This window comes from Formica exsecta, unplaced genomic scaffold (assembly GCF_003651465.1).
Source record: "Formica exsecta isolate Colony F162 unplaced genomic scaffold, ASM365146v1 scaffold314, whole genome shotgun sequence".
In the NCBI taxonomy this organism is placed as follows: domain Eukaryota; kingdom Metazoa; phylum Arthropoda; class Insecta; order Hymenoptera; family Formicidae; genus Formica; species Formica exsecta.
This window is the reverse complement of record NW_021850397.1, coordinates 1076376-1094384: the sequence shown is the minus strand read 5'-3', so window position 1 is coordinate 1094384 and position 18009 is coordinate 1076376. Positions and strand designations below refer to the sequence as shown.

General features: G+C 36.7%; 4 protein-coding genes across 6 annotated transcripts; 2 read left to right on the top strand and 2 right to left on the bottom strand.

The window, feature by feature from the left end:
• The first annotated feature begins 2298 nt into the window (after positions 1 to 2298).
• LOC115237908 (dipeptidyl peptidase 9) lies at positions 2299 to 7396 on the top strand. The gene is made up of 10 exons (XM_029811279.1): positions 2299 to 3603; positions 3691 to 3825; positions 3912 to 4074; positions 4140 to 4381; positions 4455 to 4766; positions 4844 to 5130; positions 5209 to 5537; positions 5628 to 5879; positions 5962 to 6234; positions 6307 to 7396. The coding sequence occupies exons 1-10, from the start codon at positions 3380 to 3382 to the stop codon at positions 6652 to 6654; spliced, it is 2565 nt and encodes an 854-aa protein (XP_029667139.1). The 5' UTR covers positions 2299 to 3379; the 3' UTR covers positions 6655 to 7396.
• LOC115237910 (39S ribosomal protein L51, mitochondrial) lies at positions 7372 to 8406 on the bottom strand. The gene is made up of 2 exons (XM_029811283.1): positions 8254 to 8406; positions 7372 to 8041 (listed from the first exon to the last, which is right to left on the bottom strand). Exon 2 carries the CDS (start codon positions 8038 to 8040, stop codon positions 7570 to 7572), a length of 471 nt encoding a protein of 156 aa, XP_029667143.1. The 5' UTR covers position 8041; positions 8254 to 8406; the 3' UTR covers positions 7372 to 7569.
• Positions 8407 to 8939: 533 nt separating this feature from the next.
• Positions 8940 to 14936, bottom strand: LOC115237887 (prion-like-(Q/N-rich) domain-bearing protein 25). Of its 3 annotated transcripts, none has more exons than XM_029811250.1 (8): positions 14808 to 14936; positions 11470 to 11683; positions 10906 to 10983; positions 10147 to 10212; positions 9778 to 9906; positions 9514 to 9657; positions 9252 to 9371; positions 8940 to 9158 (listed from the first exon to the last, which is right to left on the bottom strand). In XM_029811250.1, the coding sequence occupies exons 2-8, from the start codon at positions 11612 to 11614 to the stop codon at positions 9091 to 9093; spliced, it is 750 nt and encodes a 249-aa protein (XP_029667110.1). In that variant the 5' UTR covers positions 11615 to 11683; positions 14808 to 14936; the 3' UTR covers positions 8940 to 9090. The 3 variants fall into 3 exon arrangements, with proteins under 3 accessions (XP_029667110.1, XP_029667108.1, XP_029667109.1); XM_029811248.1 differs by lacking the exon at positions 14808 to 14936 and adding an exon at positions 14029 to 14099; XM_029811249.1 differs by lacking the exon at positions 14808 to 14936 and adding an exon at positions 11770 to 11832.
• Positions 14133 to 17682, top strand: LOC115237884 (prion-like-(Q/N-rich) domain-bearing protein 25). Its single transcript, XM_029811246.1, has 7 exons — positions 14133 to 14343; positions 15591 to 15752; positions 15868 to 16002; positions 16234 to 16371; positions 16570 to 16842; positions 16965 to 17117; positions 17255 to 17682. The coding sequence occupies exons 1-7, from the start codon at positions 14229 to 14231 to the stop codon at positions 17320 to 17322; spliced, it is 1044 nt and encodes a 347-aa protein (XP_029667106.1). The 5' UTR covers positions 14133 to 14228; the 3' UTR covers positions 17323 to 17682.
• The last annotated feature ends 327 nt before the right edge of the window (positions 17683 to 18009 follow it).

Sequence of the window (18009 nt, the reverse complement as noted above, 5' to 3'; positions counted from 1 at the left end):
CCCGTCTCCCAATGAGGGAAGAAGATTAAGGTAAGTGAATATTCTGTTAATTTCAACGTGAATATGAATTATAATTGAATCCATTAACGTTAAGAGAACATACTTTCATGAAAGCAAATTTTCAGAAAATTAAGAATAGATTTATAAGTTTATATATACACTAAACAATGTTAAAAATATTGCTTTTTATCAAATTGATGCAAATTGCTGTTTTGAAAGGACAACTTTTTGGCAAAGAAAGAAAAAAATGGCAGATTTTAGAGTTACATTCTTTCAATATTGAACCGTCCAATTAAATATCCAATTCTATTCTTAAATTAGCGATTAATAAAGGTAACAATAAATCGTATTAACGCGGCTCACCTCCACATCTCGAATAAAACTTTCGAGTGTAAACAGTCTGGATTTAATAGGTTTGCTACCACATCTCCATAATCCACCGAACATTTTACCGTGTTTCTGTAAAGAAGTCATTGTAAAAGAAATTAATTTAAAACTACTAAAGATATTCGCTGATATTTTAGAAAATTTGAATCGACACATACGATATATATATAATCGCATTAAATACCTAATTTAATTTTTAAATATCATTTTTTATAATAATGACCCTAATATTTAATTACGTAATTTTTATTCATAATAAAGCACTTTCGTATCTCATAAAGAGCGGCTTTGCCCCCGAGAAGATATTAATAAAATTTGCTGTTTACTTAAGATATCTGTGATGAGAGATGGAAATATGATCTTTTGCTTACCCAGAACGAGCTGTTTGGGAATTGTAATATTACACTTGCGTGATGTCGTAGATGTGACGAATTTCGATAATTGATATAAACCGATATACACGAACGCTGACCGTACGTGCCTTGTCAGAGAGATTGCGCATTCCTCGTTTGTTATCGTGACTCTTCTGTCGCGGTTATCCTCAGTTCGCACGTGTTCGCGGTGTATAACTTGTGCACGTTTAACGATAATGAACTGTAGTAATAGGTATGTTAAAATGAAACCGCATTACGTGCGGAGTGAATTCTCGATCGCAGCACGAAAGGAATTTTCTCAATCGCAACATGAAAGGATTTTTCTCGATCGTTCTTTATACACACGCATCCATTTCTCGAACGTAGATATATTTCGTTCTCCAGTATTTTTTTCAAACAAGAAGAAAGAAGATTTCAGATATTAGGATGCAGTCCAATTTTTATAAAAAAAATAAAATTTTCTTAAATTAAAAAAAAAAAGAAACAATAAAAATTTTATTTCAAATAATAGAGAAAAAAATTGCCGAGAGAGGAAGATAATATATTTCGTTCTCCAGTATTTTTTTCAAACAAGAAGAAAGAAGATTTCAGATATTAGGATGCAGTCCAATTTTTATAAAAAAAATAAAATTTTCTTAAATTAAAAAAAAAAAAGAAACAATAAAAATTTTATTTCAAATAATAGAGAAAAAAATTGCCGAGAGAGGAAGATATGATAGAGATTTAGAGAATGAAATATTAAAATACCCAAGGATACACGCGCATACATCTGAGACGTGAATATTCTATGAAACGACAGGTAACGAGAAACGTGCACACGCGTACATTTCGACTATCGTTTATCAGACGACTCGACAGTATTTATCGCTGTACTCGGATCGAAGTAGTCCACAAATAGCGAGCTGGATAGATTTATGGCAAATGTAACGCCACGAGTTCTCTCTCGCGAATATCAGTCAGATAAACCATCGAGTCGTGAAAATTTCGCGTTTTTCCTCTCGCTCGAGAAGAATTTCTTTCTTTAAACGCACGGGAGAGAGAGACCGACTTATAGTATATTATCTTCACTGGATTTTGTACGTAATCGCGCGAGGCTGCTGCCGACGACGAGGAAAATTATTCAGGAACATGCGGGGACGAAATAAGGCCATCGCGACCGAGTGGAGCTATTAAAATATGTAAGAACAATGCCAACGTGGCTGCACGTATGGTTGAAAGCTGTCCTCTTCTCAGGAATTTTTTCCTTCAAAATGTGAATTCGTGACATGCTAGTACAATTATTACATTTTATCATATTAAAAAAAAAGAGTACTACTGCTCTTATTAAATGTTTTATCGGAATTTCTTTTTATATATAATGTATAATTGATTTAATTGAATTAAATAAAACTATCTCTTATATAAATTTCCGATATCTCGATTCAAAAAATATCTTCGACTGTATTTTATCCCTTCTTTTTAATACAAGATTAATTAAAATACTTTTAAACGCGATATCATTCTTTTAATCATTATATTATTCTGGAGAAAGTGCACATTCGCATAATCTTCAAAGAAATATTTAAATGTATATAAATATATTGATATTAAACAAAAATATTCTTTTACAACTCTCCAAAGCATTAAGCATTATATACAGTTGCACAATCAACGCAAATTATCTCAATATCTCATCGAGTGGCCACAAATCAATACAAATTGATACCCAATTAATCGTTAACCACAAACCGCAATACGAATTAATATACAATTTACTAACCAGAATAACAGCTTCTGGATCGCACGAGACGAGTGTCGAGGAGAAAAGAAGTAGACGAGAGAGAGCGAAGACGGTTGGATGAACCGGAATGGTTTTACATTTAAAAAACGTATTATAATTTGTCTCAAAACGATTCGCAAAAATATTGCGTGCGATGAGGAGATCGGCGTGTTATCGTCTCCACTCGTGTGGTGCATGTATACGTATACACACACGCACACAAACATCTCTCACATGCCTCCTATCCTCACGTGCTTCGCCGCCTCACACGTGCTACGCTGCACGCGATACGAATCAGCTGTGAATCGCGACGCACCACCATCCGATGCGAATCCCGTCGAGGCTGACGGCGGCAACGTGGGTTATTACTGTCATCTGCGAGCACTCGGATGACAGCTCGAACTTTAGCGAATTTTGACGATTCTTGGCACGAGAAATCGCGCGGCTGCAGCGACGGCGGCAGCGTTGGTGGTGAATAGTGATGGTGGTGGTCTGGTGGTAGTGGTGGTGGTGATGGTGGTGGTGATGACGGTGACGGTGGTGGTGTGAGTACGCGATTTCGGGAATTTAACGTCGCGCGCGGAACCGGGAGGTGGGAGAGACCGCCGAGGTGCTGCGAGAAGGCCATCGAGATCTCGGGAGAGGAAGAAGGTGAAAGTGAAAGAGCCCTTTTGTCACGGCGACAGCGGTGTGAGAACCACGGCTGTATAACCTAAAAATAAAATCTCCTAAAGCAAAGTTTGCGTGGTCGCGCGATATCCGTCGTCGTCCGAGAGTTGCTCTCGTCGCGCACACGCTGTTTTCGGCTGTTGACATCTTTCGACATGAGACGGCCGCGGATGTGTCGGCTGGACGACGAATGACTTCGCGGAAAGCCCGGCAGCAGCGTATGGAAAATATGGAAACTACAAGTGGCAGCAATGAGGTGGGCGGAGAGCAGCAAGCTACTCCTGACAGCACGGTACCGCGAAAATCCTGGTCCGAGCTCCGCACCGTTGTCAGTGATCTCAGGAGGAAGTTATCTGGCGTGTCCGCTGGTTCTGTGCCCGGGTCTATAACTTTCCGTTCACTTCCGGACGGCCGGTGAGCAAACTCGTTCATGCGACGAGAATACCTTCAGAATTGTATCGAGATTTAACACGTGGTTATATTTTTTTCTTTTTATTTTAGAACGAGAATCTATTTCCTCAGTACTCCGAGTAATGGATGGGAGACTACGCTTTTGTACGTAGACATCGCACATGCAGATCATGCCAATGGCTATCGTCTACATTGGCAGCCCGTCATAGAAGCAAATTTCCAGAGGTACACATCGCTGTAGTTTAAGACATCTGATTTGCTTGTATTATCCGTCGATAGAAGCAACAGGATCTGTCATAAAATAATTTTAGTGTATCAAGCACAAACAGACTGTCGAAGGAGGAACAATTGTTGTGGGAGAGAAAAAGGCTTGCTACGTGGGGCATAACCAGTTATGAGATCCATGCGGAGAGTGGAAAACTAGTCTTTCCAGCTGCTAGTAGTCTTTATCAATGTGTGGACACTGGATTTATGGTAATATGTGTGTTATCATGATTATAATGGAGCAAAATGTCTAAACATATACATTTTTCTACTAGCCCGGACCACTCTTCCCATCAGAAATCAGAATGTCGACCACTGGAGCAAAACTATGTCCTCAGATCTGTCCCTGGAACAATGCATTAATCGCTCACACATGTTCTGGAGATCTATACCTGTCTCACAGTATCACAGGCTCCTCAGTTCGATTGACTCATGCTAAAAAAGGTGGCAGAAGTCTCGTGGATGATCCACTTTCGGCCGGTACCCCCTCCTATGTTATGCAGGAGGAATTTACAAGGTTGGTCTCTTTATTATTGGATACTCGCATACTAAAAGCGCGAAAATTAGAAAATTTGTTCCTCTTATCTTAGATATATCGGTTACTGGTGGCAGCCAAAATCCATGTATGACGGTATCTATAGAATAGTGTACGAAGAAGTGGACGAGAGTGACGTCAAGATATATTGCTTCCCCTCGGCGAATTCCTATGAAGTGGACGAATTTAGATTTCCTAGAGCAGGTATGCCGAATGCTAGGAGTAACTTGAAGATGGTGCAGTTCCGCTTGACGGAATCGTTACAAATTATCGATATAGAAATACTAGAGCTTCAGTATCCTCTTCACATAATGTTCCCTTGGATGGAGTACATGGTGAGAGTTGGCTGGACTCCCGACGCTCAATAGTAAGTTTCAGGGAACCATATGCGAAACACATGTTAATTAATGAGAGTTGATAATATCCCATTTCGTTAATGCGTAGCGTCTGGGTACAACTGCTAGACAGGAAGCAACAGAAACTCGAGTTAGTCCTGTTGTCGATAGACAACTTTTGCGAACCGCCACCCAACACGTACAATACGGAAAACCATTTTACGCCCGCGTCAGCAAGTGTTCAAGTGATATACTCGGAACAGAATCCGACTTGGATCAACGTGAACGATCTGTTGTACTTTCTAAAGTCCGACGATGCAAACGAAGTCAAATTTATCTGGGGCAGCGAGGAATCCGAGTTTCGACATTTATATCTTATAACGTCCAGTATAGCAGGTTTGTAAAGGGATTATCGTTATTTTTTTCCTTGTTCAACATTCTTTTTGTCTATGTAATATATTCTCCTCATCATAGGCTTGAGTAATGGTGTGGAAGAGTCTTTGGATAGAATGGATAGCATATTTCTTCGACCGCGTATCACTTCCAAGGTGGCCCTGACACAGGGCGATTGGGAAGTACTGGGGAAGAAAATTTGGATCGACGAAGTCAATTCCATCGTATACTTTTGCGGATTACGAGAAGGGCCGTTAGAGCAACATGTTTACGCGGTTTCCCTGCGACGACCGTTAGAGATACGACTCTTGACACGACCAGGTTACAGTTACAACAGTGTATATTTTAATAAAGAGTGCACGATGTTGGTCACCGTTTATAGTTCCATTAAAACGCTGCCCACTTGTCAAGTACGTCTTTCATCGAATAGGCTGTCGCCAATTTATATGATTAACTTTAATTTATACGATTGTCGATAATTATTATCTTTATTGTTCCAGGTATTTAAAATCTCACAGACCGACTGGACGGTGGAAAGTATATCACTTACACCTGTAGGCTACCTTTTAGAACCATCGGCGCCTGAATCCGAGTTGTTCGCGCCGGAGATTTTTACGCATAAAATAAAGTCAGGCGATACCATCTATTCGATGATATTCAAGCCTCATAATTTCCAACCCGGAGTCAAATATCCTACAATATTGAACGTTTATGGAGGACCCGAAGTTCAACTCGTATCGAATACATTTAAGGTAAATACGTTTCTTCAGTTATATAGATGCATGCTATGTGAAATTTATAAAAAAAAAAGATTTAATTTAATGCTTCTTACAGGGCTTAAGGCATTTACGAATGCACATGCTGGCTGCTCAAGGTTATTGTGTAGTTTTAATCGATTCTCGCGGATCGCAGCATAGAGGTCTGATATTCGAGAGCCACTTACGACGTAGAATGGGAATGGTAGAGCTGAACGATCAAGTTGAAGTATTGAGATGGCTATCAGAAACTACCGGATACATAGATCTGAATCGTGTGGCTCTTCACGGCTGGTCTTACGGCGGATACTTAAGTTTGATGGGTTTGATACAGTACCCCGACGTATTCAAGGTACGGATTGACATTTTATCGTTATTGTATATTTAAAAAAAAAACGTGTTCAAAAATATCGTTATGTCGCAGCTGGCCATTGCTGGTGCTCCGGTTACTTCGTGGAATTTTTACGATACCGGATATACCGAGCGTTACATGGATTTGCCACAAAACAATCTTCACGGTTACATGGCCGGATCTATCCTGACATATGTGAACAAATTCCCCGATGAAGAGAATCGATTGTTAATCATTCATGGTCTTATAGACGAGAATGTACATTTCTATCACACTAGCCAGCTGATTAACGCCCTTGTGAAAATCGGTAAACCGTATCAGTTACAGGTTTACCCCAACGAGAGGCACAGTTTGAGAAGCCTGGATGCTAGCAAGCATTACGAGACAACTTTGCTGTCCTTCTTGCAAAATCACTTATGAACCGATGTTCTCTTTTTTTTTTTCTTTTATATTGTTCGGTAGTAGTCATTCAAACGAAAGTTTACTGCCATTAATTTATGTAAACACGCAGGAAACTTAAGACGGAAAGATACTTTTAGATAGTAAAGTATCTGTATTAATTTCTGTACAAAAAAATGTGTGCCTCTATGGGGCTTTTAAGATAGTATTACATTTTCAATGCAAAGGGTATTCGCTATCGCGCAATGTGTGAATTGCCGACATATTGCGTATAATTAATACCAAGACGAACTTCTAGCAAGGAATTTATAATGTATGACTTACACATATGTGTCGACTATGCAAATTTTCAATGGCAATGTGAAAATATCATGAAACGCGCATAAAATATACATTCGAAATAGCCATTTTTAATCAACTATTGTCGAGGTTCATAACGGTGATAATATTGGCTACCTGTGACTACTTTTTAGGGGAATGGACAATACTCAATTTATTCAAATAGTTTATCAGAAAGACTACTTCAGAGATGCATGTTTCTGTTTCGCGATCATTTCGCAATATATGTTGAACTATTAAACATGAATACTCCAACTGTGACTATGTACATATACCGTGTGTGATCACGATGCATCACGTATCTCTCTCATCTTTCTACGGCGAAAATCTGCGTTTTAACGTGAAAAATATTTGCGTTCTTCAATGTTGTGAAATAATCGTATATCCGATGGATAATTATTTGTCAATAAATAAATTCATTATTTTATATATTTTTCATAACCACATTATTGAGAATAGTGAATTGTATTTATAATTAATATTGCGAAACACAAGAAGTCGATAAAATACTCGGAAACTATTGGAAAACACAGGTACTGTATATATTTTAATTATAATTTAATTACACGGTTATATATCGCAATCCAACTAATTGTTTTATTGTTTCGTCTTACGATTTAGGAATTTGTACAAGTAGCGTATTCTCTTGTCCAGCTCTTTCCACTTTGTTGGTCTCGCGATTGGAAATATCCCTTTCTGCCATATCTTTTTCTTTCTCAACAAGACTTGATACTCGTTGCCCTTGACACCACGCAACCAAGCGGGCACGTTATAGAGAATTCTCGTCGGATGGAGACTATCGGAGCCCAGTAAGTCAATGTAGTCGTTCTGTCCGAATAGTGCCTTCCTCTCGCACCAGGTATCTTTCGGCCGATAGATCGGCATCGGCAGTCGCTTATTGTCCTGTCGCGGTAGAAGGCCCCGCATATCTATAGGATCTTCGTATCCATATCGCCTTTTTAACGAGCCCTCGGCCACTTTGTCCTTGTAATAGCGAAATCGCACCGGGATCACTTGCGGTGTCCATGTGTTTACAGCGGCTCGCACAGATTTCACGATCCAAGACATACTGAAAAGAGAATGAGAGAAAATAAATTGTAAATGAAAAAACTTTGGCAGATAATCTGTCGTGCAATTTCTCTTAACTTTAATACAGAAATATAATTCTATTCTCCAATTTATATTCAAACATAACCTAAACTTTTTCACATTATATACTATTCTTCGTTAAGTATATATTATACATTGCTTGCTGATTTATTAAACGCTGATAAAGCTTACCTTTATCTATTACGTATCGCATGCGCTAGAATTTGTTATTTGTGCGATATACATTCGGTTTTCCGACTCCGAATAAAATCACTACGGTTAAGTCACCAGCTATCAGCTGTATCAGCTGATTAGCAGCCAAGCGAAACTTTCGATGCGCGTGCGCAGTTAAATACGTTTGCGCTCTACGCTAAATACGCACTCGGTTCTACTGTGCCGTTTTAACTAGCGGTATCAATGATGTGTGACGTACAGCTGAATGAACGCATACGTATGCGAATGATTTTTCTTAATATTGGCAGCTCGTATTGAAGATTGAAGTCGTTCTTTCGCCAAAGCTTAAACATATGTCTATCGTCTTTAATGCAAGAAAGTTGAGTGCAGAGCTTAAACATCTTCTATCTATCTATTATAGATCTTTACGATAATTTGTATCTTTTTCTCTCTTTTTTGTATTTATGAAATTAGAGGTATGCAGTATACTTGGAATTTAGCCTATGGTAAAAAATGGAAAAAAGAACGTAATTAAAAAAAAAAAATCGTTAAATATGGATATTTACATGTGATAACTTTTTCTTATCTTGTTTGAAAAAGTTGCGGAATTTTTATAAGATTCTATTACGTGTCTCTCTCTTTCTCTCTCTCTCTCTCGAACATCTCGTTAAAGAATTTATTAGAAGTACAAATACAATACAAAAATGGAATATAATAAAATCAAATTATATATGTGTAGTTTAATGATTTACGCGGATTTGTTAATTTTGCGGGTTAAATAATGACATTGTAAAATAGAATAAATTATGTATATATATATATATATATATATATATATACATTTATTGTTAGTCACTATTGAGCGATTCGTTGTAGCAACAACGAGATTGTCACGATTATTCCGGCGGCCGTGACAAGAGAACCTACGAGAAGAGAAAAAAGAGGTAAAAACAATTCAAAGTAGTAACGGGCTTCGCCCGAATTAGCTTGTAACGATGCAATTAAAGGCAATTAACCTTTGGCACATTGCGGCTCCCCTTCCTTGCACACGCATTGACCATTCTTACACTCTAAGATGTCCAGGGACTTGTTGTCCACGTAACATTCGTAGTCTTTTGCACAAGAAGTATATAAGTCTGGAACAATATATTAATTTTTTTTTCTTGCTTTGATACTTTTTCTTTTTTTCTCTCTCTCTCTCTTTCTCTCTCAGTATCTTAATATATCGTATGTATAAATGTATCTCTCCTTCTTTCATAAAAAGAATCTGTACACTACCTCGATTCGGAACGCAATTTTGCGTCTCATTTACAAAATGATATCCCGAGTAACACTGGCATTGTTCGTTGATACATAATGCATAATCGAAACTCTCCTGGCATATCGTCGTTATTTGACAGCGATCACCGATCTTGGCGGGTCCTGTAACATTTTTTTCTTTTCAACCGTTTGTCGAAATCGAAGCTACAAGATGTAACTTTTAATATCTCTTCATTTTTGTGATTTTTCGAAAATAACGATAAAAATCACGCGATTACTCACTGGGAATACAATTTGACGAATTGCTGCTGTCTAAGAAAAAATCGTCCTTGCAAGCGCACCTGCCTTGCCTGCATTCGCCATTCGCCATAGTTTGACATGTCATATGGTCCTCGCAGCTCAGCCCGACGGCTAGAAGATGATGAAGATGATGATGAATAAGTCTTATTGTTCGGAAAAACGGAAGATAAGCGCTGGCAAATCAAAAGTAAATGGATATAAAATAAGTGCGAGCATATTTAGTAGACGCAGCTTGTGTGTGTCTAATTGTACGATTTTATGCAAAAATCCGGAGAATTTGTAAAACATGGATTTTAGCGTAATTATCGTTTTTGTGCCTCGCGCGATAAAAATTTTCTAGCAAACACTCACTGGCAATGCACAGCGATTTATCGGGACTTGGCGAGTAATACGGATCGCACAAACAGTTTTGCTGTCCTCGAACGCAATTTTGCGTCTCATTTACAAAATGATATCCCGAGTAACACTGGCATTGTTCGTTGATACATAATGCATAATCGAAACTCTCCTGGCATATCGTCGTTATTTGACAGCGATCACCGATCTTGGCGGGTCCTGTAACATTTTTTTCTTTTCAACCGTTTGTCGAAATCGAAGCTACAAGATGTAACTTTTAATATCTCTTCATTTTTGTGATTTTTCGAAAATAACGATAAAAATCACGCGATTACTCACTGGGAATACAATTTGACGAATTGCTGCTGTCTAAGAAAAAATCGTCCTTGCAAGCGCACCTGCCTTGCCTGCATTCGCCATTCGCCATAGTTTGACATGTCATATGGTCCTCGCAGCTCAGCCCGACGGCTAGAAGATGATGAAGATGATGATGAATAAGTCTTATTGTTCGGAAAAACGGAAGATAAGCGCTGGCAAATCAAAAGTAAATGGATATAAAATAAGTGCGAGCATATTTAGTAGACGCAGCTTGTGTGTGTCTAATTGTACGATTTTATGCAAAAATCCGGAGAATTTGTAAAACATGGATTTTAGCGTAATTATCGTTTTTGTGCCTCGCGCGATAAAAATTTTCTAGCAAACACTCACTGGCAATGCACAGCGATTTATCGGGACTTGGCGAGTAATACGGATCGCACAAACAGTTTTGCTGTCCTCGGCAGAACGCATTCTCGATACATTCGATGTCCCTCCCGCAACTGCCACCAATCTGTACGTTGATAGCGTGCTCCACTAAAACGAGCAATAAATTAGTATTGTAATAAGAATTAATTAATCGTTGAAGAGAAAATAGGTAAGAATTATTGAAAATGAAAAATACGGTAGAGCTTTATCTACTTTTGTAGCGCGCGATTCGCTATCAGCAACAGATACTTTGATACCGACAAACATTCTAAAAAGAGTATTTAAAGATGTCCTAAAAAATTGGAACTTTTTCAAGTATATGAGAGATGTGTAAAGGATTAAAACTTTTTAAAAATGTTTAGCGAGAAGAAAAAATATCCAACATATAATATGTTTTTTAAACTTTTCTAAAGGACATCTGAAAAAAAAATGAAAATGTACATAATTAGGTCTCTTTTACATCTGTTCCTTCAGACTTTTTTTTTCTGTTGTGTTGTCGAATATAAACGTTATCTCTTATGACTCTGCCTACGTCGACGCATTTTACGTCGGAGAATATTTACGAAGGGTATAAATTACGAAGAGGGAACTTACGACTCTGCTGACAGCGAGAATAATCGGCGAGCGCGCACAGGATGAGTGAGACGCGGACAAGAGTCGTCATTGGAGATCCAAAATCAGATGCGAACGTGAAAGCATATCCAGGTGACTGCGCGAGATAGGGAACATCATGGCACATTTCGCGCTACGACATACGCCTTCGTCAGATAAACGTCTTATCTCTTAGGCGTATCTAGCGATATCTCTTCTGAAATGAATCAGAGGTTTCATTTATCGAACGAAACACATTCACTGTAGCCGGTATTAAGAGCGACGCCCGATAGATTGATTTACTTTTATTCAAGAGAAACAAGGATCTCACTCTTATTTCCGATTATTGCATTGATAATTTATTTTGCGATAGAAAGAAAAGTAATTCAAACAACTGAATATTCTTCAAACCGCGATAAATTGCGGGCTTATGAAATATATCGGAACTGCCTGTTGTGTCACTTTCTCGTTATTACTGTTTAAAATAAAAACACAAAACATGTCGCATTATTGATTTATGAATTTGCGACAACCACGTCACAATGAAGCTGAAAACAGCGAAAAATATTCGCGTTTAAAAGAGATAAAATTATTTATATTAACAATAAAATTAATTTTTTTAGTTGGAAGTTAAATGTAATTTGAATATACTATATAAATATTTAAAATTTAAATTTTATAAATTTAATTAAATTTATAATATCTTCGTCAATAAATTGAAATATATAAAAAATCAAATTAGATCAACAAAATGTCAATATTATGCTGCTGCTTCAAATCTAAAATGATGAAATTTTTTAAAATGAAGTAAATTTATTCATAAAAGACAAATTAAAAGAAATAATGTTTCAATAATAACATGAATACTATAAAAGCCTGTAGCAATGAAAAAAGAAGAGCCGTAAATTGAATCTGCGATAGAAAAAGGAGATTCATAATATTCAATAATTTGGAGAAGAGTAAAATATATATTCTACATAAAAGAATAGTTAAAATGTTTAATTAAATGTTTAATTCCAAGAGGAGGTCATAATTGACCAATTTTTAAGGAAGAAGCTAATGTTAATGAAGCAGCTGAAATTAATGTTTATTATTTGTATAAGACTGAGCGAACTTGTAAAAATAGTATTACCGCAATAATATTATGATATAATTATTACTTTCTAATTAAAAGTTTTTAATAAATGGGATATTTTCCTTCTGGTGTTGATTAAATAAAGAAAATACAACAAAATGAAATACAATAAAATATACGCGAATAACATAAATTAATTTTATATTAAAGCGATTGGTCAAGTTCATTCAACGGAAGTTTGTGCCATGATAGCAATAATTTTGCGAATTCAACTTCACCGTATTACATTGTGCTTCTTCATTATCATTACGGATACTATGTGGCCTTACATACTCATTCACACTCGTGTGATACTTTACACGCGTTCATCTTTCTACAAGTTATCCGCTTATCCTATTGGCAACTCGTAGAATACAATGCACATCGAATGCGTTCTGTTAAAGTGCGAAAATTACGAAGAAATAAAATATGATAAATATTGTAACATGTATGATATATAATGTGTATACATGTCTAAAATATATAGGATGTCGCAAAATCTCCGAATTTTCTTTTAAGAGCAGATTCTCTGGCCAATTTGCAGACGATTTTTCCTCAGCAAAAAACACTTCGCAAACTGAATTTTGCTGAGTCAAAAAATTAACATAACTACATTCTTCAGTTAATTTCAGATGGAGTTCATCTTCAGAAAATTTTAATTTAAGGCTTTACAAAGATATATAAAAATATTGGAAGCTGAAAATATGACGATCTTTTTCAACATTTTTACTCAAGAAAAATCGTCTCCAAATTGGCTAGAGAATCCGAAGGAAAATTCAGAGGTTTTGGGACACTCTGTATATAATCATAAAATTTTAGTTAGCAATACATGACCATCGTGAGGCGTAGAAGTTTATAGTTTCATTAAAGTCTGGTTTCGTCTGGTTTTCACATTATAAGAATTGAAATTGATTAAAAGAGAAGAGCCGCGAACAATGAAATAAGCGAATAAATAAACGTATGACGAAATAAACGATATGGTAAATGAATAAATGAACGTAAAGGAAATGAACAAATGTGTGAAAAAAGAGAGTTAAACCGTGATTATTAAAAATGATGAAGTAACGAATTCTAACGATGAGTATCTTAAAATACAAAGCGTTTATTTGTACAAATAATGCAGTTATGCTTTTGCATCTCATTTTTACTTGAAAACAATTGTTTCTAGCTTCTTGTAGAAAGCATAATTTAATAAGTTGACAGGATAGTTAAACACGCACGCGTACCGAGTGTAATAAAATAGAAAGAATAACGTGCGATATAAGGAGGCTATAAAACGACGCGATTATACAACAACTGCCTCATGATGTCAGAGGGCTTAATAAAACAATTGAATATTTTTCTGAAAAGGCTCGATCGAATTTACTGGACGTTTTGAAGTCGGGAGAAAATTAACGATATCGTAGTGGGGAGAGTGCAGAGATACAGTTAGAGAGGGACGAACATACAGAATGTGTGTTTGCGAGCACGGTCGCGGGGTTGAGAGACAACAAACGGGACGAGGAGGCCTTCGGCGTTTCGGTTTTGCCTTCGTCAGTCGCGCGCGAAAGCTCCAACATAAGCTGATCGCGGACCGATGATCTACGTCTGACGGTCCGGCCTGAGATAGACTGAGTTAAGGACCCGGTGAGAGCGAACAAGTATCACAATGGTATCGATCTCGACCGGAGGAGGAAAGAATCTGTTCAGCATGAGAACGTACACAGCTCTGACGATGAGCGCGATTATGCTGACAATTAGTCTCACCAGTGCGGAAAAGATCGGTGAGTCGAATCACTTTTAATCACGCTCCGATTAATTCGCTGATTTTAATTTGCGAGCCCTCGAGATTCTCGCGTTCTACGAGACTCACGTCGGCACGCTTGATATATAATTATGAAATGATGAAGTAACGTTTACGCTGTCATGTAAACATCGCGTTGTAACGTTCAAAGTGACACGAGTGACCTTTTCTTCCGAGAGAGATCTCGTCGAATTTGCCTCTCTCTTTGTCCTTTTTTTCTATATTTAGATATCGTGCAAAATACGAATTATAATTGTAAGTAATTAATTGAATTAAGATGTTAGAACAAAAACAATTTAGAATGCTTTTATATATAATTTCAAAAAGTCTGTATTATATCAGTCTCCTTTGATTTTTCATCTAAGGAAAAAACGATTTTAAATTGACTAATGAAATTGAAGATTAAAGATTCGTTAAATCTGAGATATTCCGAATAATACTTACATTAGTCATCTGTAACATTTGAATCATTCGAGCATGATACTTGATATATTCAACGGTTATGACTTACGGCACATGAATCATAATAACATAGCATTTTCTTATCAATCTTAACATTTTCTTCTCTGTGTTTGCTCATCTCGCTATTAAGTACGTTTACCTTTCCAAACACGCATTTCCTTATTAATTACGCAAAATGTAGTCGTCGAATAAATCACTCGTTTCCTCTACGCGTAGGTATATTAATTATACGCATTTTTCGACTTCTTAATATGAATATACGTCACAAGATAAATTTATTATTATCACATGTCATTAAATTTATTATATTATTTATTACGACACGTCATAATTATATATAGCACAATCTGTTGTTTATTATAATATTGACACGTGTCTCTAAAATTAATTATTTTGACAACACTCGTAGAATATTCAGACAAATATTTTTTCTGCGTCGAATGCCAAGACGATGTTATTTATCTTTTCTGCCGGAAGTCTCTCGACTTTTCCAAGTTTGCGATGAATATTATCCTTCACATATTTCGGATAAATTAAACATTTTAAATTTATCACGGATTAAATTTTTGTCGTTTACGATCTTATGGTCAAATCGGAGCAATTAATTTATCCTTTTATTGAAACGTGTTGTCTTTGTTGTCTTCCTAGAACAAAGAATATAATATGTATATAATATAGACAACTTGATGGAACCTTTATCTTATCCTCGATAAATTTCCTCGTTTATGACGCACGTCCTTTCTGAAACGACCGATCCGGTTGCAGACACGCCTATCCCGTGCGGAAACACGTCAGATTGTAGGAGCATGCTGACACTTCCGAGAGATGCTTTTTGCAAGGACGGATATTGCATGTGCCCGAATGTAGATAACGGAGTTAAATTCTGCTCAAGCATTCAAGCGTTTATGCACGAAAATAAAATCCCAGGTGATTCATAATTAGCATGATTTAAATATATATTAGAGTTTTTATACTCTCTTTTTTATTTACCGTATTCTCTTCAATAAACGACTGCGCGAGTAATAAAATATTTTCCTTTTAGGCCCGCTATTCTATCGAACATGCAAACACAATCAAGACTGTAAATACGAGGGCGGATTTTGTAACAGTACTATTAGTCAGTGCGATTGCGTGAAGGATTACGTGCCGGCGAAGAATAAGCAACATTGTGTCCAAAGTAAGTATAGAAAAATAAAAAAAGTACAAAAATGCTTGTTTAAGAAAAAATAAAATAAAGTAAAGATAAAAATAATATACTAGATACTTTTTCATTTGAATAGAGATTTTACATATAAAATCATACATAAAACTCGATCTTGAATTCTGTCGCGAATTAAAGATCATATAAAATTTATTTGTTTTTGCACATTAACACATTATTGATGTACATGATTTTTTAAATATATAGAGGTCCGTTCGATCGATGCTTCTTGCACAGATGAAAATCAGTGTTTAGCGTTTCTGGCGAACACCACTTGTGAGGCTAATAAATGCGTTTGCGTATCCGGTTATTATTACATAGACAATGCATGTTGGAGAATGGCCGGTAGGTGTGCTACTAATAATAATCTACTTATTATAAAATTGTATTATACGGAAAGCGACAGTATAAATTTTTTTTTTTTTTTTATGATTCGGAACGACTTTGACAATATTTAAGTTCTCGCATCTTCCCGATTACATCAATTCGCGATGTAATCGAGAAAGAGAGAGAGTTTTCTCTCTGGCATAATTATATTTGCAGGATACAGGCGACCTTGCACGAAAAATCAGGAATGCTCGCATATTGAGGGTGTGATCTGTACAAAAGATATGAAGTGCGAATGCGCGTCCGAATCGGTCCTGAATATGGACGGCAAGAGATGTCTGATGGCTGCGATAAAGATTCAGGACGAATGCACGGAATCGGTACAGTGCTCGGCGACGTTCGAAAACTCATTGTGCCTCGACAAAAAGTGCCAGTGCGAATCGGATTATCATTACGAGCACGATTTGGCGAGGTGTTTTCCCAACAGAGGTACTCGTATAATCGTTTTATCGCAATATATCGCAAGAGCGATAAATGATCGCGCGTCGAAAAAATAAAAAAATATATACATATATAGTAGATGCCAAAGAATCATTTACATTATTTTACAGCTCTCGACGATGGTTGCGCGAATAATTACGAGTGCTATCAAGCCGAGGATTACGAGGAGAATGATTCGCCGATCAAGTCTGTGATGTGCGAGGCTAACAAATGCACGTGCGTCAAGAATCTTGTCAGGCAAGAGGATAAATGCGTGAGTGCCGGTGAGTGAATGATATGTCTCCCATTAATATATCCTACATATTAAGATGAAAATATTAATTATTAATTAGTTCATAATTAATTTGCTTACGGAAGAAACGCTCTGACTTTATTCATTTGGCTCAATTTTCATTTGCAGGTTCATCGTTCGGTACGTCAATAATCGTTTCTGTGATAACGCTACTTTGCAGCACTTTAGTCTTGTAAGATACAATCTTCCCGCGAAGTAAACACGCGATATCGTTGCAAGTCAGCAGAGGTAAACTTTTGATAATTCCAATATTATGTATATATTTGTAAGAAAAATTTAAGAAGGGAACACACATTGGTGAAACGCAAACAGAGGCGCTGTTGTGTCTAAGGCAAATATTTGTATTATTACGAAAACTGAGGAGGGTCGCAAATTTCTCACAAATAATAGAAATGTTGCTTTAACGTGCGCGAAACTTGGACAAACAGTGCCTAACAAATCAAGATGCATGCGATTGCATGAATTTCCTATGTAAATTGTAATTCACACGCGCGTGTATGCGTGTTCGTAAGATTGTCGCGATGACAGTTCAAGAATGAGAAAGAAAGTTAAAGAAAAAAATAGAGACCTATATATGGCGAAGTCACTCTTTTGATAAGAGATTGAGAATCCTGTTACATACTGGATATGGATGATTCTAATTGTAACGAGTTGTGATATTTTTTAGAATATAGTAATATATTTATATTTATAAATCGCGCGATGTATATCTTTAAGCGTAATGTAAAAATCAGAGCCGTTTCCATGGTTAGTTTTATTTTCATTATTAAACGCAAAGGTTTCATTTTCCGAAATAATTGCGGAAAAAAGGGTGTAAGAGAAAATAGCGTGAAAACGGAATTGCAATATTAAACGCCGTTGTG